This window comes from Mustela nivalis (genome assembly GCF_964662115.1).
Source record: "Mustela nivalis genome assembly, chromosome: 1".
Taxonomy (NCBI): domain Eukaryota; kingdom Metazoa; phylum Chordata; class Mammalia; order Carnivora; family Mustelidae; genus Mustela; species Mustela nivalis.
The window spans coordinates 107,972,976-107,997,035 of NC_139020.1; the positions used below are offsets into that span (position 1 = coordinate 107,972,976).

Consider the following 24,060-nt stretch of genomic DNA (forward strand, 5'->3'; position numbering starts at 1 on the left):
CAGTTAACTTGTATTTCCAAGGATGGAGACACAAATGCCTGCTGTCTCGTGGATTCACATTCATTCCCCATGAAGGGGAAACCAGCAGCTTCCTGATATAGTCCCGTACTTACTTTTTTATCAATGGCAAACTTTTTTTTATAAAAATAGGAATTCCTGCTAGGAGCATCGTTAATGTAAATTGTCTGTGCACCGCCTAAAATATATGTGATTCATACCACGTGTTTGTTCCCACATCAGCGCTGCGTCCCTAGATACAGCCACTCCTGCCCACCTTCTCTGAGTCACGGGGACATGCTTACCCTTTGGCGGGCCAGGGTCCCATCTTGCAGTCCCGGGACACCTGCATTTTCTGACCATAGCCCATCCTCTGAGTCTGCTCTTCCTTTATTTTTACCTAAAATAACATTTATATTTGCCAAAGGCTGGGACATGCCCTGTGCACCTCTGGTGTCTATGCTCTTATGGTAAATATCTTAAGGATCTTTTCTCCATTCAAGATCTTCTCAGTTCTCTCAGAGTCCATGTAGCCTTTTCTGATCTCTCTAATTTGTGCTCTGGCATCGTGATTTCATATCCTTCAATACTTACCTGCCTGTATTCAGCTCCAAGGTATATTTATTTGTGGATAAGCAAACTTTTCTAATGGAATTGTAAGCACTTGGAAGGCAGAGAGCCTTTTTTTTTTTTTTTTTTTTTTTGGTTTAAATTCCTGTCCTTCATATCAGTGGGGCCTAAATATTTGTAAATATTTCTGGAAAAGTGGATGAAAATTTTACTATATGAGGAAATAGAAGGTGAAAGAGATGATGGGACCTTGGCTTTTTTAACTGTACTTAACAGCCATAACCTAATTCACAGTGACCTGATAGGATAATCACAGTTTGATGCTTGAAGGGAAGACATTTCCAGCCTGGTGTCATGGAAGAGCCTGAGCTTGGTGCAAAATGTCTAAGTCCTAGATTCTAATTCTTAAATTTTTTGGAAAATTCTTCTGACCTGTTGTATCCTTTTTTTTGTAAAACAAGAATCCTATCTGCCAATCTCTAGGTTTTTTTTTTTTTCCATAAACAGGAAACTGCCTGAGCAATGCAATGAGAAATATTTATGCAAGTGCCTTTCTAAACTCAGCTACTTCTCTGTTGATGATGACAGTGCAGAGGGGGCTATGATTTCCTTTCCCAATGTTCCCGGCAGTAATGGCGTCCCAGGCTATGCACAGTGGATGGAGTGGCCGTGAGGACTAGTGATGCTACTACCTCATAGGCCATTTCCCAGAACCATCTTTGAACAGCATGCTTGACCAAGATAAAGTGATGAGCAGATTTGGGACAATGATTAGGGAGAGGATGCCTCTTTTATTATTAGAAAATATGATTCCTCACATTTTAGGTAACCCTCCCTCTCCATATCGTATCCATTTCTCACCTCTGAGGTAAGAGGTAATGTGTGTGTTTTGTCTTGTTCTCTCCTGCCTGCTTGCTAGGACATTGTCATCCTTCCCTATCTTGCTCCCTTTCTTTGGATCAGCTGCTGGCTCTCCAAACAATGTAACATAGGCAAATTCCTTTATAAAGTTGCTATCCATGACCCTACTTTTGAAATGGGTGTTTCGAATTGTGTCTTGTTAGTAGCTGCTCTCTATCTTCTGTATTTTCAACTACCAAAGTACACTTAAACTAAATGGAAACAGAGTAATTTGGTTCCAGTAAGTGGCTATAAGTGAGAAAAAAATATATCAACAATAATGAATAACTTAAAATTCCTTTTAATGGTAGGTAGATTGTACTTATGCAACTGTGTTGGAATAACAGAACTTTTAAATCAGAAGAAACCATAAAGATCTAGTTTAAACCCATCATGTTGCTGGTGAGCAAATGTAAGGTTAGAAGGAAAAAAGTGATTGGCCTAGTGTCACCAGAATGAATTATGGCAGACCCAAGATGGAATGCCTAGTTTACTGCTTTTCTACTCTCCTCACCGCCCCCCCCCCCATCCCATCTGCCTTCCTGTTCACAAAAGAGAATTCTCTGGTTGTTCTGGGTAAGTAATCAGGATCACTTTTCTGGCCCTAAATAGTCAGTCATCTTCTGATATTAGCAGAAGTGGTAAGTTTCACAGAAGAAAATTGTAATACTGACTTCTTTTACTTGATAATTTTGAGTTTTGAGTGGGAAGACTAGGACCAGGGGGCATTGATTATTCAGGTTACCCTGTTCCATCATTATCACTTGGCTCTTTGACCAACAGCAAATCACTTAAGCTCTCTGGTTCTTTGTTTCCTTTTTGATACAACATGGCATCATAATAGAAGTTAAGTGAGATTCTTCCTGTCTCCAATGTCTGTGAATGTAAGTATCTCCACACATTCTGAAATCTCCATTCTAGGAATTTCTGTAGCTCATATTTGCACCCATGCGTCAGTATTTTATTCTGAACTGGCTCAAGGATGACTCTTCTCCCTTCATTTTCTTGATCTGGTCCCAACATTGAACTGGAAATCCTTGGGGACTGCTTCTGCTCCTGTCTTCTGTGAAGTTTCTTCATCTGGAAGGTGGGACAAGGGTGACTTTCTCTTTATATCATAGGCTCCTAAGAACAACAGTTGAAATAATATATGAGCTACCGCTTTGGAGAAGATGTTTCCTAGTAAAGGATGTTCAGAGTCTAGTCCTTTCCAACCCCTTCACTAAATTGTTATATCAGATATCTAAATCACTTCTTTGGGGCACTTTTATGATATTTCAATGAAAATGTTGGGATGACTCCTCAAATCTCCATTCCAGTTCTTATATTTTATAAGCCCAAGTTACCCTTTTCATGCTAATCATCTAAAATCTAGTCACACTTTGCCTATACATCCTTTATTGGCAAGTCATGCTAGATGGTGCTTAGCCATAGAATCCCTACTGCCAATGTGTAAGAGAATGTCCCCCTCCTCCGCTTGGTTGGCATGCCCCTTGTGTTTTGGTTCTGGCTATCTGACATGGGATGCTTCAGTGGGAACTGAATACTTGCCTTGGTTTTTTGATGTTGGTCCCTTTTTGAGGGGTCATGAAAGGATTCAGGAAAAAAGGTTGGAGGACGATGAGCTGATACAGAATGTTAACATCAAATTTCTAAGTATTCACACATTTGCTTTTGGTTACTTCTATTATATGATGGAGGAATGTGAAAAAGTAGCTTCTGATATTTATCGAGCCTTAACTTACTGACTACATCGTATCAAAATGCAAAGAAGAAAACCATCTTCCATAAAGTTTTAAAGCAAAATCAGTAGCAAAAAAAAATCTGGCATGACCTGTTTTCTACTGCGTATTTTCTACAGTGAGAAGCAACAATACTTCAGTTTGTTCATTTAATTCACAGGTTCAAACTATTTTTTGTTCTCCCCCTGCCACGCCTCAAATTAAAGTTTCCTTAATGGAAAATCAAAGTGTTTCTTTTTTCTCTGCCTTTTAAAACTTGTACTTGCATTATTTTGTTTTAATTGTATTATGCAAAGCATTTCTGGGAAAGTTTCCCTGATCCCAGATGACTTTCTGGATACCTTTATAAATATTTCAACGGGATGTATAGCATACCTGGTCCTTTACAGATATATTGGTTTTTTCTGTTTGTTTATTTGTTTTGTTTTTGTTTTTGTTTACAAATTAAAGGTTTGTGGTAACCCTGCATCGAGCACATTAATTGGTGCCATATTCCTGCCAGCATTTGGTCACTTTCTGTCTCTGTCACTTTTTGGTACTTCTGTAATATTTCAGATGTTTCATTATTATTATATTTGTTATGGTGATCCGTGACCAGTGATCTTTGATATTCCTGTTGTTTTGGGGTACCATGAACCAGAGTCATAGAAGAGGACAGACTTCGTCCATCCATGCGTGTGTTCTCACTGCTCCACAGATCGATCACCCCCCTGTCTCTCTCCCTCTCCTTGGGCCTCCCTGTTCTCTGAGACTCAATAATATTGCAATTAGTCCAGTTAACAAGTCTACAGTGACCTCTAACTGTTCAGGTGAAAGGCAATGTTTACCTCTTTCATCTTAACTCCAAAGCTAGAGATGATTACGCTTAATGCGGGAGGCATGTTGAAAGCCAAGCTAGGCTGAAAGTTAGGCCTTTGACCAGTTAGCCCAGTTGTGAATGCAGTAAAGTGAAGCACAATAAAATCCTTGAAGAAAATTAAGAGTGCTACTCCAGTGAATATGCGAATGATAAGAAAGCAAAACAGGCTTATGGCTGATGCAGAGGAAAAATTCAACGGTCTGGATAGAAGATCAAACCAGCCACAACATTCCCTTAAGCAGAAGCCTCATCCAGAGCAAGTCCCCAACTTCATTCAGTTCTGTGCAGGCTGAGAGAGATAAGGAAGCTGCAGAAGAAAAATCTGAAGGTAGCAGGGGTTGATTCATGAGATTAAGGAAAGGAGCCATTTCCAGAACATAAAAGTACAAGGTAAAACAGCAAGTGCTAATGTAGAAGACACAGCAAGTTCTCCAGAAGATCTAGCTCAGATAATTCATGAAGGTGGCCACACTTAACGATAGATTTCCAGTGTAGACAGAACAGCCATCTTCAGGGAGAGGATGCCTAGAGATGGCTAGAGAGCCATCAGTGCCTGGCTTCAGACCTTCAAAAGCCGACTCAACGTGTTAGGAGCTAATGCAGCTGGTGACTTTAAATTGAAGACAATGCTAGCTTACCATTTTGGAAATGGTAGGGCCCTTAAGAATTATGTGAAATCGGGGCTCCTGGGTGGCTCAGTTGATTAAGCAACTGCCTTCAGCTCAGGTCATGATCCTGGAGTCTCAGGATCAAGTCCTGCATTGGGCTCCCTGCTCCGCCAGGAAGGAGTCTGCTTCTCCCTCTGACCTCTCCCCTCTTAGGCTCTCTCTCCCTCATTCTTTCTCTCTCTCTCAAATAAATAAATAAAATCTTAAAAGAAAAGAATTATGCAAAATCTACTCTGCTTGTGCTCTATAAATGGAAGAACAAAGCCTAGATGACAGCACATCTGTTTACATTTTTTTCTATGTTATATTAGTCACCATATAGTACAATATGGTTTACTGACTATTTTAAGTCCACGGTTGAGACCTACGTCCTGGAGGATGGGGAGGGGGAAGATTTTCTTCAAACTATGACTGCTCAGTGACAGTGTCTCTGGTCACCCAAGAGTCTCTAATGGAGATGGACAGTGAGTTTAATCTTTTCATGCTTCAAGAATACATACATGTTCTTGGCCCATGGGTCAAGAGTGAGTTCAACTTCCCAGCCTTACTGGTTAAGAGAATGCATTTCCTGAAGCTATAGCTACCATAGGCAGTAATTCCTCTGGGCAGAGTTTGTCGAAAACCTAGAAAGGATTCACCATTCTAGATGCCTTTAAATACATTCATGATTCACAAGAAGAGCTGGAAATACCAAAATTAACAGGAATTTGGAAGAAGTTGATTCTGGCCCTCCTGGATGACATGGATGACATGGGGTTCAAGCTTTCACTGGAGAAACTGCGGGGGCGGGGAACAGCAGGAGAGCGAGGCTGACAAGTGGAGCCTGAGGATGGGACTGAATTGCTGAGATCTTAGGACAAACGTGAATGGACAAGGAGTTGCTTCTCATGGAGGAACGCGGAAAGTGGTTGCTTGAGATGGAATCCACTCCGGGTGAAGATGCCGTGAAGATTGTTGAAGTGACAACGAGGGACTTAGAATATCACATACACTTAGTTGATAAAGCAGCAGTGGGGTGTGAGAGGACTGACTTCCAATTCTGAAAGACGTTCTGTGGGTACAGTGCTATCAAACAGCATCACCTGCTACAGAGGAATTGTTCATGAAGAGAATATTCTATTAACACAGTCAACTCCATGGTTATCTGATTAGAAGACACAAATCACACCACAGAACCCCCTACTCCAAGCCCCTCAGCGCACCACTGCCCCATAGCATGGAGCGCAACCCTCCACCAGCAAAAAGAGACTGGCTTGCTGAAATCTCGGATGATGGTTAGCATTTTTTTGCAACAAATTATTTTTAAGTTAAGGTATATACATTATTTTCTTTAGAGGATGCTATTGTACACTTAATAGACTACAATACTGTGTAAACATAACTCTTTTTTTTTTTAAAGATTTTATTTATTTATTTGACAGAGAGAGATGACAAGCAGGCAGAGAGGCAGGCAGAGAGAGAGGAGGAAGCAGGCTCCCTGCTGAGCAGAGAGCCTGATTTGGGGCTCGATCCCAGGACCCTGGGATCATGACCTGAGCCGAAGACAGTGGCTTAACCCACTGAGCCACCCAGGCGTCCCAAACATAACTCTTGTATGCAGGGGGAAACCAGAAACTTCTTTTGACTTGCTTGACTGTGATGTTTGCTTTATCGGGGCGGTCTGGAAACAAACCCCCAGTATCTGAGGTATGCTTGTGCCTCCTTTTTACACACACACACACACGCACACACGCACACACAGTGCAGAAGAGGCAGCTTGGTATAGTGTTTGCTAAACTATGTATGTAGGCTTACTGGCAAGGTAGCTCTTAAGGATCGTGTTTTTCCATCTGTAGCTTGCCTACAAGATCTGCCACAGTGATTTTTCAGGTATCTGTTGTAGCAGTGTTTCAGGGACATTACTGGAGGCAGTGGGGAGGCCCCCCACCCTCCAGGCAGAACCCCAGATTTCCCCTGCCGTAGTTGTAGCCAGAGCTGCTCTGTTTTTATCTGTGTAAATCATGGGGTTCTGTGTGTAATTTCATTTTCAACAGAGGGTTCTTCTGATTTAAAAAGGGGTGGCACGTGTTTATTTTACTGTGGAATTACCTGCTTGTGGTTATTATGATTTGCATTTTATTGATTGATAGATAGCTAGCTAGATAGATAAATGTATTTTTCCATGTGATTATATAGGTATTCTCATGCAAATTGATCTTATTTTAATTGTAAGGAGCTACTTTAGGAGTAATTGTTTTAATTTTGTAAGAGTAGAATACAGTAGCAGTACTTCCAGAAGTGAATACACTGAAAAGTACATTTTGGGGGGTGGGTATTCCATTGTTTTTGCTTTCTTCTCTGCATAGAGCTGGGAGAAGTGAGGCTGCTGGTGCGTACTGGGGCACAGACCACTTTACCGTGCCCCTGCTCTTATTTACAACTAAGTTAGCTTACACTCTGAATTGGCCCATCTCAGGTGGGTTTAGATCTGGTTTCAAGTGGGCAGTAATGATCATGATGGGTGAGTTGTGAAATGTCAATATAGATCCAATGAGAGAACTGAAAAAAAATAAAAGAGGACCTAGAAGGCTCATTCCTCTCATTTTATAGAGGAAAAAGTTGAGTTTTAGGAAGCAAAAGTCTGTGCTTATGATTTCATAGGTAGACTTAGCTTCCCACTGTTGTCATTTGAGTAAGTGGGTCTTGTCCTGGCTGGGGAACGGAGACCCTACAGAGTATCTCCATGTCAAGGAGTTTATCTCTAGAATCCATGTGGTGGGATCTGGCAGCAGAAGGTTCTGTGGTAGGGCCATCTCTCTTTGCTTTTCGTTCTTCTTCCCTCCCTTCCACTCCTCCCTCTTCCATCCTTGGCTTCTCCATTATTGGCATGTCTGTTACTCCCCACCTGCCTCCAGTAATTGGCTTCTTAACTTCTTGTGTGTTTTGACTATTAGTAATTAGCCACGATCATGATCTTCTTGGCTTACCATGACCACAGTTCATCCTCATGGTAGTTTTGTGACATGCGTCTTCATTCAAATTGATAAGGGAAGGAGTTTTATTAGCCCTTCTCATCTTTGTGTCATTGGCCCAAGGCTGGGTTCACCAGCCTGTTCATGGACCTTTGGCCAAGTGACCAGCCTTGTTTCTGTGGGTCACAGTGTTTTGAAGTGGAGTTACATGGTCCAGAATATGGATCTTTTGGCAAATAGGGATAGTGGTAGGACTGTTTTCTTTAAAGAATTGTGGGTTGGCCAAACATTTTCAACTTTGAGTGTGTTCATACTGAAAAATATGAGATGGTACGAATGTGAAGGAAAAAAAAAATTGAGGTATGGATCATGTCTAGTGTTTAAGTTTTACCTTGATGTTTTGCTTCACCTATACGAGAACCATGGGAAACTCTCATTGTCTCTTATTGTTACCCTACTTTCTGTTTCTTCAGTGCTGTGTTCCCCGTTGCCAAGCTGTTACTCTTTTGAATCATAAAAATGTTGTCTCTATTTTGAACACAACAGAGTTTTCTCCAAAGATGGCTTTTTGTGGCACTTTTCACCACTGTCCTTATCCCGTGGGTAGATGAATCTTTTTAGATGCTAAAAAGACTGGCGTTTTAGCCCGATTTTGCCCATTAAGAAAGTGGAATAGTATTTTTGCCAGCCATTGGATAATAGGCTTCTTAGGGAAGGAGATCGCTTTTGTTTTTAAATCTCATCTTTTCCAAATGGTTTATGAAGGGTCTCAAAGAACATAGTGTATTTGATACTACTAGGCAGATAACATTATCCAGTAGACTGTAAACCCCTTGAGGTCAGCGATCAAGCCTGCATGCTTCTTAGCACAAACATTTCTTAGAGCAGCATGGGAGATATGTTTGCACAAATCAGCAATGAGAGTTACACTATGACTATTGCTATCCCATGGAATTAGACAAAGAGCCAGTTATCAAGTCAGTAGGTTATCAGTAATATCTTCTTGGAGGAGAGTACATTTGATAAGGTGAGTGGGTTTCAGAAAGGTATGCCCTTCAGCTAAATGAGTAGGAAAGAGTGTACACAGACATGAATTAAAGCACTTTTCCCCTCTCTTCCAGCATTTTGGGTCTCTTCAATAAAGTGACATTTCTCTTAGATAAAATAGGTCATATTTTCTGTAATTTTCACTACTGTATGCTGCCTGTCGACTCAACATTATCAGATCAGTGTGATAAGGGGACTTGTATTATTATATAGCATGGGGGATAATGGTAAGAAGCGGTGTTACTGTTTTCACTTTATTTTTATCCAGATCTTTGTTATCCATTATCTGGATTATCTCTTGGTATTTTCAAGGTGTTCGTTGTGTTAGGAATCTCCTCAGAGCAGTGGTTCTCAAAGTGTGGTCCTCAGTCCCTTGAGAACTTGTTAGAAATGTAAATTCTTGGGCTTCAGGGGACATACAGGGAATCCAAAACCCTGGCAGATAGATCCAGGAATCTGTGTTTCAACAAGCTCTCCAGGTGGTTCTACAACAGATGACAGTTTGAGAGCCCATGCTCTAAACTTGGTTCTTCATAGTTCATTTCTAACACCATCCTGGGTTAAGAAGCACAGGAGCCTCATCTAACAGAAGCTTTAGTCTCTGAGTTTACTTTGAATCCAGATGCTTTTAAAACTTACATACTCACTGTGACTGTCTCAGCCAAAGCATTTATTTTGAAGCTGTGTTCAAGGTAATAGTTGAGTAGCTACTGTTTATTGAATACTTAAGATGTGAGCAGTACTTGGCACATATAAATTCATTTAATCCTTATAACAGCAGCATGCAGAACTGAGGCCCAGAGAGTTTAGGTAGACTACTTAATGTCACCAAACTGACAGGTGGCAGCTGTAGGTGTCTAACCCTGCAAGGCTGACACCAGAGGCTTTGCCACTACTCTTTGTGTGGTAGGGGAATTTCATAAAAACGATCACAAAGAAATTCATTGATTATATTCTTAGATTCGTTAGAGAGAGAGAAAGAGATGATAAATGATAGATATGTAGTTTTGTTGTTTATAGACCGTACAGCTTTTTGGTATCCCTTTTGTTGTCACCGGCCATGTTCGTTTTTTTTCATTAATGTTAGAAATAAGGGAGTAATGAACCTCACCGACCCTAAAAGAAAATAAAAATGAAGTGAAATTCAGGCTGTATTATTAATACTTAATTCCACTGAAAAGAAAATCAAAATTGTGTGTGAAGGACAATGTGGTTCATATACACTATGGAGTATTATGCCTCCATCAGAAAGGACGAATACCCAACTTTTGTAGCAACATTGACGGGACTGGAAGAGATTATGCTGAGTGAAATAAGTCAAGCAGAGAGAGTCAATTATCATATGGTTTCACTTATTTGTGGAGCATAACAAAAAGCATGGAGGACATGGGGAGTTAGAGAGAAGAGGGTTGGGGTAAATTGGAAGGGGAGGTGAATCATGAGAGACTATGGACTCTGAAAAACAATCTGAGGGGTTTGAAATGGCGGAGGGGTGGGAGGTTGGGTTACCAGGTGGTGGGTATTATAGAGGGCATGGATTGCATGGAGCACTGGGTGTGGTGAAAAAATAATGAATACTGTTATGCTGAATAAAAAAAAAAAAAGAATGTACTGTTTTGTGTTCCTAGCCTTTTAGGGTTTCCTGAGATGAGATAGTTTTATATTTCTAAGTTACCTGGGTTTTTGGTTTTTTTTTCCCCCTAATGAATCACAAAAGGAAGCCAAAGCTTGGGTCCTGTTGGGATTCCCTTGGTGTTACACATGATCTGCTCAAGATCCCTATGCGTTGGGAAGCATGGTTTTTAAATATCATCGATTTAGCACATTGAACATCAAGTTTAATTCTCTGATGATTTGGTTTCTTTCACAGATGTGCTTTTGAGCAGTCACATAAAAGTCTTGGCCCTTTAGGTGTGTCATTATGATTGCTTGGCCACCTCAAAGATTCTGGGCATTGCTAAGGATGAGGTCAGGCCTGTGCATGGTTTGAGTGTGATACTGGGTATGGGCTCTAATTCTAGGAAGTAAACTTCCTAGGACAGACAATGGTTCTTAATTAGTTAGACCATTCCCCTGAATCCTTTGTTCCTCTTAACAGCCTGAATAGGAACTCTCTTTTTAACACTCTTGATTTGATCAGGTGGTTCCTGATGTTTTTTCATAGCAGAGGACTTCCTGGTTTGTCCTCCTCCCCTACTTCAAAACGGAAATGAATACTTAACAAATGACTTGTTATTATGCTATGCAAAATGCACTGGTTTCCACTCATTAACAGTGAACACTGTCCCCATTTTGTACCCATTGATGCAGTAATCAGTCCAAGCAAAGGACCATCTCTGGGTGCTAAAACCTTTGGGAGGAAGGTTCCTTTTTTTTCTTTTTAAAACTTTTTTGTTTTGTTTTAAGATTTTATTTATTTATTTATTTATTTATTTAGAGAGAATGAGCATGAGAGGGGAGAAGATCAGAGGGAGAAGCAGACTCTCTGCAGAGCTGGGAGCCCTATGTGGGACTCGATCCTGGGACTCTGGGACCATGACCTGAGCCAAAGGCAGTGGCTTAACTAACAGAGCCACCCAGGTGCCCCAGGGGAAAGGTTCTTGATGAGCAGAATAATGACAGGGTTTTAAAGTGTCACCTCACAGATAATTTATTGATTGAAAATGGAAGAAAGCAACTTTTACAATGAAGAACTCTGGTAGACACCACCTTAATCAAGGCATAGAATTTGATATCACTAAACCAAGCCCAGCTGTCATCCTGAGCTTCCTATTGTGAGGTGGTGGGAAGGATCCAGCTTTGTGCACATAATATTCTTGTCCAACTTGTTTTAATCTACCTCTCATCATTAGACAAAGCAAGATTGTTGAACTTTTTATAAGACACCTGGCCTGAATTCTTAGTCAGTTTCATGAAAGATAAAAATAGGCTGGGAGGGAGGGCGGAGGGGAGAGTGTAGAACTGTCATCTCAGGGTGTGATCTTCCATTGGGTTCTGGATGGAAAGTATTAACAATAAATAAGAGGGCATTACTGAGATTGCTGGTGAATGTGAGTATGTGTGCACATTGGAAAATTCTACACCCGGGGGTACCGGTGTGCCTCAGTCAGTTGAGCATCCAACTCTTGATCTCAGCTCAGGTTTTGATCTCAGGGGCGTGAGTTCAAGCCCCATGTTGGGCTCAGCATGGAGCCTACGTTAAAAAAAAAAAAATCCAAAAAATCCACACCTGTTACACTTCCCAGGTATGATCATGGTACAAGGAGTTCCTAGGAGATGTAAGCCAAAGTATACAGGGAGGGGCAGTTTGCCAACTTCTTTCAAGTGGTTTAGCTACAATAACAAATGGAACAAATAAATGTATTTGTTACGAGAGAGAGAGAGAGACAAAGAGAGAGAAAGAGAGAATGCAAGAGCAAATAAGTATGGCAAAGTGTTAAAGTGTTGGTTATTGATGATCTGTGGGAAAGGTATGCATGTGGGTGGAGTTCAACTTTACTGTGAGGGTTTTTTTTTTTTTTTTTTAAGTAAAGACCTTTGGATATAAAGAATGAGTAAATACAAGTAAATACTCTTTCCTAATTCAATGCAGTCACTGCTTGTCTATCACCTGTAGTTCATGGATAAGCAGTGTGTGGCCAAAAATGTTACCCATTTCAAGTCGGACTCTTGGAAATAGGCTTCCATGCTATACGCTTTGGTTCCTAGCTCTGCTTTCTAGTCTGTTCTTATGTGTTTGCACTGGGAAAGTCATCACCCTATAATTCTGCTCGTGGCATGATGAATTATGATTTTCCAAGTTATAATAAGCCCCAGTTGTGGTTTGGTGAGTTTTGTCACAGAAATTTTTATTGAATGAATGAAAATAAATACCTTATAGAAAATAATATCCTATGGATGGCTAACTCATGTGGGTTTTAGAGCCATTAGCGAGTGAACAGAACAGGCACTGGACTCCATTGGGATCCAGCCTTGGGTCCTCGCCTCCCACCTGCACACCCCAGCTGCTGGCTGCTCCGGCGCCTGCCTCTGCGTGGGTATGACTTAGCAGCTCCCCCCGCAACTCTGTTTGTTTCGTGAGATTAGGAGCCTCTTATGGTTTGTCTCCCTCCTGATCCCATCTTGTTTCATATTTTTTTCCTTCTGCACCCCCAAGTCCCCCACTTTGCCTTTCAACTTCCTCATATCAGGGAGACGGTGTGATAATTGTCTTTCTCTGATTGACTTATTTCACTCAGCATAATACCCTCTAGTTCCATCCACGTTGTCGCAAATGGCAAGATTTCATTCCTTTTGATGCCTGTATAGTATTCCATTGTATATATACACATACCACATCTTCTTTATCCATAGAAAAAGGGTTTTAAGCCAAGCGCCAGGGGAATCTTCCTTAGTGTTACTGGGCCTTGAGCAGGTAATTGTAAGGCTGCAGTGATAGGAAGTTAGGAAGACATGTTGCTAAGCATGTACCATTCTATGAGTTGGTTGTACCATTCTGTGAGTTGGTTGTAAGACGGTTGCCTCTGAGATGTAACATAGATTGTTGAGAGTAGAAGGACTGTTCCTGCCTCTACAGGTTTCGTAGAGGAGACGACCAAGAGGAACGGTGGTGGAGGAAATGGCAGTACTTCCATTATTTGAACTGAGGCATAAAACAGACACAGCTGTGAGAAAGAGACCTGTTCTAATCTATGATGGGGTTTGAAATGTGGCAGCAGAGCTCTTATGGGAAGGTCAGGCTGGGCAGCAAGGGGTTGGGGGTCATTGTACACAATCACATAGCACTAGGCTGGGGTTTGTTCAATTATGTCAACCTTCTAGGAGGAACTAAAAATGGGGAGTAGTCCCAACATGGAGGGAAGAGAGGATAAGGAGGCTAGATACCAACTGAAGCCTTGCATGTACAGGCTCGCTAAGCACTGTAATTACTTGTTCCATTGTATAGTTCAGGCTGATTCTGCGACTTTTGAGTCTCTGTTGTTAGGTACCCCAGTACTTAAGAGCATGGGCAATTGATGTACTTTCTACTGCCGTTAAAGTACAGATGTTGAAGACCTGATTCTGTCTCTTCACTGATACCCCAAGGGGACACTTAATGAATGATGCTCCCTTTAAGAAGAATAATTAACAATAGCTATATTATTCATATTAATTTATAGTTACTGGTTACTATAATTAGTGCTATTTAAGAAAATGATCGTAATTATAGCACTTTACAATTTACAAAGTATTTTCCCATCCATTTTCTTATCAGAATCTTGTAACATCCCTCTGGCTTAGGTAGGGCAGGTGAGGGGGAGGAAACTATGGCCCAGAGAAGCATTTAACCAGTCCTCCACCCCTACCAATATATTATGCTGCCTGTGAAGCTATGGAAATACATAATAGGAGAATCAGATTCACGTAGTTCTCTGCCGCCTTCCCAAACGCTAATGTCCCATCTTTTCATGTTGTGCCAGGACCCATTCCCCAGGATGTTTACATGAATGTTAAATTTTAAAGGGGCTTTATGCCTTATGATAGTGCCATATTTCATAGTTATTACTGCTCAGTGGGATAAGTGAGATCACCTCTGATTGAGGGACTAACACTCTGAAAACTTATCTTCCTAGGATAGAGACCCATGGGCCTTGTAGGGCTTGGTCAAACTGGAAATTCAGACCTTGAGAAAACATAACCCACCTGCTATTATTACTGTTTTCCATTTTTGGCTATGGCAAGCGAGCAGAGGAAAATCCATTTTCTCAAGGGTGACCTACAAATCTGGGCCATACAGCAGGGATATAAAGACACACACAGATGTGCACACACATGTATTCTGGGATTTTGATTCGCTTTCTAGAACATATTGTATATTCCATATACAAGAGTAGCCCCTCCCCAGTCGTGCCTCTAGCCGTGTTCACCCAAAAGATGGTGGATATGAGAAAGTTTACTGATGACTTGTGACAGAGTCTCTCACTACCCATTCATTTATTTACTCAAAGAATTTATTGAACACTTCCATGATTGGGACCCGAGCAAGATTCTGGGGAAACAGCGAGGAGCAAAATGGACAGAATCCTATCTTCATGAAGTGTGTGTTCTCTTCAGCAGACTGACAATAGACAGCCAAATACATATAAAAGATACTGTTAGATGATAGATATTATAATAGATCGATATTATGAGATGATAGATATTATGAGAAAAATACACAAGTCGGGGTGAGGGGTCAGAGTGCTGTACTAGGGTCATAGAAATACACTCAGAACCAGAAAATGATGAGGACACTATGTTAGATAATGGGATAAATGTTACCCCTATTTATCGAGAGCTCACCAGTAAGGATGCCACTGCCTCTGGGACCGTCAACAGTCTGCTTTTGGCTCCATGGGGCTGGGCCATGACTTCATAGATGTTGATGTTATCAGTATGCCTGGAACAGATCAGGTCCAGAGGGATGAACTCACGTAAGCTAAATTCACAAGAGACTGACAGACACACCAGATCCTATTATATCTCTTTTCTGCAGAGACTTAAAGTTAAGTTCCAGGAGTCAGGAAAGGTGGGTTGGTGAGCAAGCTACTAGAGGAAAAAGAGTGAGTGATATTAATAAGCAATACTGTTACGCTATTGTTACTCAAGGCAGTGTACTCACTAACATTTGCTTAGAGGATTATAATATTTAATGTTAGCTTGTCAGGGTACCCTATTTTTTGTTGTTGCTGGGGATATTCTGGTTTCTTGGTCAATGCTTTTTCTAAATCTGGTTTCTTGGTCAATGCTTTTTCTAAACTCTTTCACACCCTATCCTGATATTTAATGGCCTTAGATAGTTCAACAAAGTTGATTAGATTATAGCAATTTCCCATCATTTCATTTTGATTGGGTCTTGCTATAGATACACTTTGGTTTCTTTCTTTCTTTCTTTCTTTCTTTCTTTCTTTCTTTCTTTCTTTCTTTCTTTTTATATATAGATTTTATTTTATTTGTCAGAGAGAGGGAGAGAGAGAGAGTGAGCATGTGCCCAAGCAGGGGGAATGGCAGGCAGACTGAGAAGCAGGCTCTCTGCTGAGCAAGGAGGAGCCTGATCTGGGACTCGATCCCAGGACCCTGCGATCATGACCTGAGCTGAAGGCAGACGTTTAACCGACTGAGCCTCCCAGGCACCCAGCACTTTGGTTTTTTCATGGAGTCCTAAGAGACACTTTCAATACAGTCCACAATCAGTATGCTTTGTCACCTTAAAATATTATTTTAACTCACCCCGCTTCCAAATCTAAGGACCGTCTCAGTTTTTGTTTCCTTGCCTTAACCTCTAGGCAGACTGTTGGCTTGTTTTCCCCAAGCCTGTCCAGGATTGCTGGGAATGCCCTTGTGACTGTGTCTTGCCCTCCACTCACCTCCTGTGCTTCTAAGTGTAGGTGGAGACTGGTACTTGTGATAACACGGGGTATTGATGGGTGAGGTTCATAGATCTCCAGCTGTATCATCCGTGACCACTGCCACATGCTTCATCTGCAGTCCCTTGGCCAGAAATCTGAGCAGACCCTTTCTAGGGCCCTTTGAAAGTGCATTGCTTAGAATGCACTGTGTCTCTCTCACAGACACATCTAATATCCACACTTAGCTGATTCCTCTTCCTAGACCTTCAGTCTCCCGCCTGTGCCCTGTCCTGCTCCAACTCAAATGCTGTCATTCTGTGTGATGGTTTCTGAATACAAAGAACTTGTAATATCCCCCCCCAGTTGAATCTGCTCGTTCAGCATGGGGGTAGAGATGTTTATTTCCTTTTACTTGTAAATAACAAAAAACATACAAATAAAGCCTCTAATGGGTATGATTTTAGGCAAATCACTTCATATCTTCCAGTTTTCTTATTTGTCAAAATAGGATAATTCTACTTCACATTTTGTAAAAGCTAAAATAAACGAAGTGCAAAAAAGCTTGGACAAAACCACACTGTAATTCAAGAGATTTGCACGCAGACTGATATCCCTAGATGCTGGAGATTTTTTTTTGGGTAACGTGTCTCTGTTTCTTCTAGCAGGGAAATCCTGGAGGCAAGACCCTTGAGGAGAGGCGTTCGAGCCTGGATGCCGAGATAGACTCGCTGACTAGCATCTTGGCTGACCTTGAGTGCAGCTCCCCCTACAAACCTAGGCCCCCACAGGTAAGAACCTTCTGTAAACGAGTCCGCACTGCAGGCCACCCAGAGTCCACAATGATGTGAGAGAACAGGTTGCATCTTGTTGCCCTTCCATTCCTGTGTGATCTTCTCAGAATTAGTGTTCTACCTTGTCTTTTTTTTTTTTTAAAGTATCAACGTATGTTTGTTGACAGAAACTTCTTCAATTGAATTTACAAGGTTTTTTTTTTTTTAAGGAACGCAAGAACATTACACAAAAATGCCGTGAAAATTACACCCTCTCTTATTTTATTGCTCTGCCCTCTTTCTGGCTTTCCCTAGGAGGGGTATTTTGTAATATGTTGGTATAGTATTTACAGATACAGTTTAGCATGGCTAGGTTCAAGTTACGGTGAGGGCTCTGTCTTCCATAAAGAAATCCTTTATGTTGGGTTTTGAGATGGTGTCTGTACTGAGGGGGTTCTTGTACGTAATGCTCTGAGGGACATATTCATGTCCATTTTCTCTGGAGTTCTTTCCCTGTCTCAGACTCCTCAGGGTGGATTTCTACAATGAGGAGCATGACCACTTACTTTTCTTTCCAAAGGTTGTAAATGGCTTCTATGGGCATCAACACTTTGGAAATACATATTTCTCCTCCATCTCACCAGAATTAGTCATAGCAATTAAAATCTGTATTTTCAGTGCAAACGGAGCCTTGTCATTAGCTCTTCTGTGCATTTCTTTGCTCCCTTTGGGGCTCGGCTCTTTCTCGGCTCTTCAATTTGCTACCTACATCACAGAATTTGATCTTCCATTGTTGTGGATCATCGTGTCTCTCTCAGGTCTCAAGGGAGCCATGGTAGATCTCTTCAAGGGCTTCTGAGTCCTCAGAAGACAGCAAGCAGAGCTCTAGGTGCAAACATGGGACTGGCACTGCCGTCACTGTTGACTCGTGTAATGTTTGCTTGGTATGTGACAGTGCGTATGGCACTCTGAAGCTTGCTTGATACATGACAGTGTGTATGGCACTCTGAATCTCGCTCTGGTTCTTGGGCAACAGCTCCTGCATTCACAGGGCTAAAGGCTAAAGGCCGATCTGGCCTCTCCTCCGTCAGTCATTTCCACACAGAAGATGGCAGTCCTTTCCTCATTAGACATATTCCCATTACCTTTTCTAGACACATCATGGGGCTGTCCGCCCTGCGGGGCACAAGGCAAAATACCGGAGCCTAGTGGTTCCTCAGCTGTCTTGGCTCTAGCAGGTCTATCAGTGGTGGAAGAGCATTTCATTTCTGTTAACATGCCCTGAGCAGCCAGTGTGGAGCAGGCACTCTGGACTTTGGGGGGAACTGTTGGGAGAAGGAAAGTGAATCAGCGAAAGGGAGGAGAAAAAACCAAGCTGCCATCTTCCAAGGGCCCATGATTTTAGAAGTCCTACTCTGGCAGATATGGTAGAAGCCCATGAATGTGGCAGACTCTGAGAAGGTTTTTCAGAGAACCTGCATGTTTAGCGGCAGGGTGCCGTGTTGGGGGCCAGAAGGGAGAACAGTTTGAGCTGGAAAGCAGGAAGGTCCAGGTGCCTTCAGGGCACTGCAAGCGACTGGGTGGCTGCAGAGGGTGCCACTGAAGGTGGGCTCTAGGACGAGAAGTTTCCCTGTTGAGAGCCCATGGACACCGTTGAAAGCTGGATTAATTTCTGGCCTGTTGCTTCTAAAGATAATGGGGAATATTTGAAAGTTCTCAAACAGGGGGATATTTAAAATTCATTCTAGAAAAAAACAAAAGCAAAAACATAGAAATGAGACCAACTCTGGAAGGTCCAGGAGTATGAGCCCAAGTCTGAGAATGATTATTCAACAAGCCTTACTTCCTTCGTTGTCCCTGGCCATCGTTTGATCGTTTCCTATTCCACCCAACACATACCTCAAGTCCAGTTTCTTGGGATAGTTAGACCATGGACTTTACAGGAGGACTCACCTGTCCTGTGCCTAAATACCTCTATTCCCCACTGCACCAACCTACCTTTCTGTAATAGGGCTTTTCTTTAGTCTTTGTTGTTGTTGTTGTTTTTTATCTCCTAAATTCTTATACCCTGATATATACTGGGGATGTTTTGCTTAGAGGTTTTTGCTTAATATAGGTTTCTTTCTTTCAGACTATGTCTATGCATGCCTCCCATAAATTGCTACATTTTAATGGGTTAGTTAGCAGCTACCATTTTGTTTGAGCCATCTTACTGTGCACGCAAACTCATAATCCCCGATGTTTGGACAGTACTTTATTGTTTGTAAAGCGCTTTCACATATGTTCTTGCTTGAGTAACATACAGATGCCTCAACTCTAAGACACAGAGGGTGTGCTTAGTTCATGGCTGAGGAAACAAAAGATGTGGCTGGTAAGTGACATGTCTCAGGACATATGACGATAGTGTGGGCCCAGCGGGACCTTGACTTTTGTGTGTGTTTGGTTATAAGTTCTAGAACAAGATTAAGGATGCCAGGGTTTTTTTGTTTTGTTTTGGTTTGGTTTTGTGTTTGATCTTTGTTTTGTTTTGTTGTGTTTTGTTTTAGCCAATGACAAAACTATGAAATTAATCATATGAGTAACAGTATCCCTTAAAAATGGCTTCTCATAAAAAAATAAAACATTTAGAAGGTTAAAGAAGCTAATAATGATGAAAGGGGCGCCTGGGTGGCTGAGTGGGTTAAGCCGCTGCCTTCGGCTCAGGTCATGATCTCAGGGTCCTGGGATCGAGTCCCACATCGGGCTCTCTGCTCAGCAGGGAGCCTGCTTCCTCCTCTCTCTCTCTGCCTGCCTCTCTGCCTACTTGTGATTTCTCTCTGTCTAATAAATAAATAAAATCTTTAAAAAAAAAAAAGAAGCTAATGATGACCCTTAAATAGAAGAGGTTGAGGATTAGGAGAAAATCTAGTTTCAATATGCCTATTCCATTCAGAATGTAAGGAGTTGATTTTTTCTAACTTTTTTTCTTTTTTATTATTCAGACTCAGGAAAGTAAGGGTTAATTTGGAGATATATCTCATTCTTCTGAATTACCTTCACTCTGGTGGAACTGAATTAGATGTGTTCGTATTTATTGGTTAACATAATTATGGGCTGTGAGAACAATAATCACACACTAAAAATATATTAAAAAAAATTATGTGTCAAGAGATGATGCTTGCAGGAGACGGTGTTGTGTTGTAATTAAAAGGTACTTGGAAAGTCCTAGAAATGTAGACTGTTAATGCTCAACTTTGATGTTTTCATTTTTGATACAAAGCAAATTACAGAATCTGTTGAGTCATCCAAGTACTTAAAGTAGGCTAGTAGGTCCATGGTTTCTCATTATTTAAGCATGTGTTATATGCTTACCCAAGCCCACCTCTGAATCACCTTTGTTAGGCTGCATTGACTAATGGATCTAAGGAAAATGATGATAGATGTGAAGTATTTGCAGACAGAGAGGTCCAAAGGAGCCCTATAACTTTAAAAAATGCCTGAGCCAGGTGGTGGGTATTATGGAGGGCACGTATTGCATGGAGCATTGGGTGTGGTGCATAAACAATGAATTCCGTTATGTTGAAAAGAAATTTTCTAAAAATGCCCGAGCTATTAAAAATATTTTTTATGGGACATTTTCCTCCCTTTCCCAGGGGACTTCTTTGTGCTCTAGGATTTCCCAATTTTAGTTCTGTGTGTTTATTTATCCATTTTTTAATTTTGGGAAATTTGACTTAATTCTGCATATCCATTCACTCACCTAACATTGAGATCCCACTGTGAATTAGGCATTGGAAATATAAAGATCAGCATCAACATGTCCTTGCTTTAGAGTAATTCCTAGTCTTGCAGAGGAGACAAGCCCATAAACAATTCAAACGTTTTTTTGAAACATTTCCCTGTGTTACTTGAAGTTATCATGTGACTCACCAGATGTTGAAATTGTTGAAAAATCAAAAACAGGAATATCAGCATTATACTTTATACCTTTCTAGGGAAGTTTTAGGGCAGACATTGCATTACTTGGCTGCATACATCATGGGAAGGATATAGGTTTAAAGGTACCAGAAAAATAGGAATGAGGAATTCAAGGAATGTTGAAAGTGAATGCCTTGTTTGAGGAATGACTTAGGTCCTTTGTGACAGATAGGATATATAGAATTCAAAGGGGAATGGTAGATGAGGAAATCACCAGTACTTAATACCTAGGTTTCCCTCTTCATGCCCAAGGACTCATAGTAAGAGGAGGAACGGACAGTGTGTGGAGTGGGGCAGGGGTTTGGGGGAGATAGGCATAGCAACTTCTGGCTACAGTGGGATTGGGGATAATTTTTTAAATAAATTTTATAACATAAAAATATACATTTGTGATACCACACAGAATTATGCAATAAAACTACCTCAGTGTTTGAAACTAGAATTTCTAATCATTTTATAACGTATGTAACAGGAAATAGTTTTAGAAGAATAGATGTGAGCAGGTCAGAGGTGGTTATGGGGTGAATCACAGACCCAGTGTGATCATAGAGCTTAAGTGAGCTCTTAAGGTCATGTAGCCCAACACTTACTTTACAGAAGGAAAGCTTTTCTCTAGAGAGGGAAATAATATTGTTCAATGAGGCTTGCTTAGAGGCAAGATGAATGATTCTCTTTTTCCTGAACCATGCTATAATGGTTCTCTGTGGTTGATAACAACAACCAAAGGGACAGTTTGGTTCTTTTCAGCATCTCAATTAATTTATTCCACAGCGTCTCTCTTTTGTGGTACTTTGCCTAAAAATATGTCTTGGAAACATGAGAAGGAGGAGATAAAGAACATGCCTCCAAAGGTAGAGAGAAAATTTATGACCATATAGCACCTGTGAGTTAGTATATATCTACACCTCACCCACTGAGCATCATTTCTTGTGGACGTGCAGCTGTGCAATTCTGACAATTCCTTAGAAGACAAGGGATAGGTCATGAACTTTTTCACCCTTTCTCTGAGCAGAGGCAGAGCTAGAATGCTGTTCTTCTTATTCCTAGTACAAAGCTGCCTGGTCTTCACACAAGGAGTTGGGTAGTGCTGGAGCTGGTCCCTAGGTGACCTGGAAGAACTTTTAGGTATTTTATGTTAATAGTTCATAGTACCTGGGGATTTAGTAATTTTTCAATTAAGTCGATTTTGAATTGATCAAATGGGATTTCACTATCCTCATTTTTGTTAGTATGAAAATCTTGGAGAGATTTTGGGATAAGGATAGGCCCGGGCATAGTTTGAGAGCTTAGACTCCGAATTTGCTGGACAGAAGACTACTGTCTTCTCCATTCCATGTGCTCACCTCTCTAGGAAGACCTTCATTTGTGGGAACCAGCACATCAACGGGCTTAGCTTCCCTTCCTTTTTTTCTAAGATGGACATGGTGACTACAAAGACTGCCCTTTTGCAGAGATGCAGTATTGTTCTAGAGCTACAAGAAATAAAGGTTTTGGCTCAAAGCAACCGACTGTTGACGCGATTTTTCCCATTTTGCTTTGGGATTGTTAGCTTGTGTCTGGAGCTTGCTTTAAAGCTTGGGGTCTTTGAAGATTTGGAGCTCATCATTTCTGCATGCTGTGTACCCTATAAATGACATATTTATCCTTCTAATTTAAGGCATTTAAAAATGACTGTAACTTCTTAGTCTATTTGGAAATGGAGAACATGCACACTGTTTGGTCACGTGGACACATCTTTAATTACAAACCCTGGGCTCCCACACTAAGTTCTTTTCAGAGAGCAATAATCTGTGAGGCCAACTGAGAAAGTATTTCAGGTGTGTGCTTGTTGTATGGAAGGCTTTTTATTAGGAATTCATGTGGCCCCAAGGGCTTGGGACGGTGTAATCAGGGTGGAGTCTGGTGGTGTCGTGGATCTTTTATTCTCTTGCACACCCTGTTCTAGCTTGCAAAAGCCATGAGCAGCTGCAGGGGAGATTAATTAGTAATTAAACTTTTCATATTTCATATTATTCGGTGAAACTCAAACATGTAGGCCACTAGGGGACAGATGCTGAGTGGTGCCACTCTAGTGGGATGTGGGCTATTATTGCATGCTGGGACCTTGTTGGGTCCTTACTGGGCTCCTTGAGAACTGAGATAGGAGCTGGGTCTTAGGCTGTTTGAGAAAGGGAATAGGTGTGGGCAGTGTTGTCTTCCTTTTCCTATATTGTCCCGGGAAAAACTTAGGAGCATGCTGTGATTTGCTAGGGAAAAGTAACACTCAAGTTGTCTCTAGATCTGTAGTGTCTGTTTACTAATAGCTTCCTCTGAGAGCTATATGGAAAACTGAAACACTGTAGAAACCATATGTGTGTGTGTGTGTGTGTGTGTGTATATATATGAAAGTATATATATGAAAGCCAAAGTACAATAAAATAAAATGTCTGAAAACACCACTTGAGAAGAAAAACAGATCTTTGCACTGTCTGCATTGAGAAGCTCTGGTTTATTTTGAATTAGTCTGTACCTGCTAGAAAACTTCAGCAGTTAAATAACAACGCGATGGGGGTGGACGAGTGGTTAGCTGACTCAGACCTGCATGCCAAGAGTTTGATGACGGGCAATTAATTTTTAGATTGTATATAATTGCATCTGAATAACATTTATACCTCCTCCCCCCCTTTTTTTAGACGGTGATGCTTCTGTTTGTGTCATATGTGACAAATAATTTATTAATAAAGTTAGCTTTTAATCTTTGTTTTGAGTGCCATGAGAATGTAACATTTTCAGAGTGGAAATTTGGGCCGAAAATATACCTTGGATTGCATCTCTACAAAATTTCGACACAAAAATGCCCATTTCACCTGCCCCAGTGTAAGAATGTGCTTCCGGTGTTTGGTGTAGGGTAGGTCCTAGCAGTGATGGGAGAGGGAGCGGAGCAGGTCACTGCTGTTGAACACCATGGAGAAGCCAGCCCTGCTAGAGCCTGGGGTGGGTGGGGGGTCATCTCTGGTGCTTTGACCATGGTCCCTGGGGTAGCCTGTAATTGATTTCTTTGCCAGACCTGGATGAGTCCTTGGCTCAGAGTTGATTGTCTTACATTACACCGAATCCCTCAATCCAGGCCTTGGTTTAAAAAGAAACACACAAAGCTGGCTGTTGATTTTCTCCCATTTTCCAACAACGGCTTGGTGAAAATGATTAACTCTCTGTCCATGCAGAAGCACACATTGCATTTGCAGAATTAAAG

General features: G+C 41.3%; 1 protein-coding gene and 1 long non-coding RNA gene across 30 annotated transcripts in view; one reads left to right on the forward strand and one right to left on the reverse strand.

The window, feature by feature from the left end:
• Positions 1-24,060, forward strand: part of LPP (LIM domain containing preferred translocation partner in lipoma) — a gene marked incomplete at its 3' end in the record, with an annotated part of 643,639 nt that overhangs the window by 298,830 nt on the left and 320,749 nt on the right. For 22 of the 29 annotated variants that reach the window (XM_082694119.1, XM_082694127.1, XM_082694104.1 and 19 more), the window contains one exon: positions 16,764-16,889. The exons of 1 other annotated variant lie outside the window; for it this stretch is intronic. In XM_082694119.1, coding sequence (XP_082550245.1) covers positions 16,764-16,889 — 126 coding nt within the window. The remainder of the gene's footprint in view (positions 1-16,763; positions 16,890-24,060) is intronic. 6 more of the 29 variants (XM_082694120.1, XM_082694114.1, XM_082694103.1 and 3 more) reach the window with 1 other exon arrangement.
• Positions 14,747-16,748, reverse strand: LOC309846038. The gene is made up of 3 exons (XR_014301705.1): positions 16,120-16,748; positions 15,056-15,152; positions 14,747-14,831 (listed from the first exon to the last, which is right to left on the reverse strand). It is a non-coding gene; the product is annotated as an uncharacterized lncRNA (long non-coding RNA).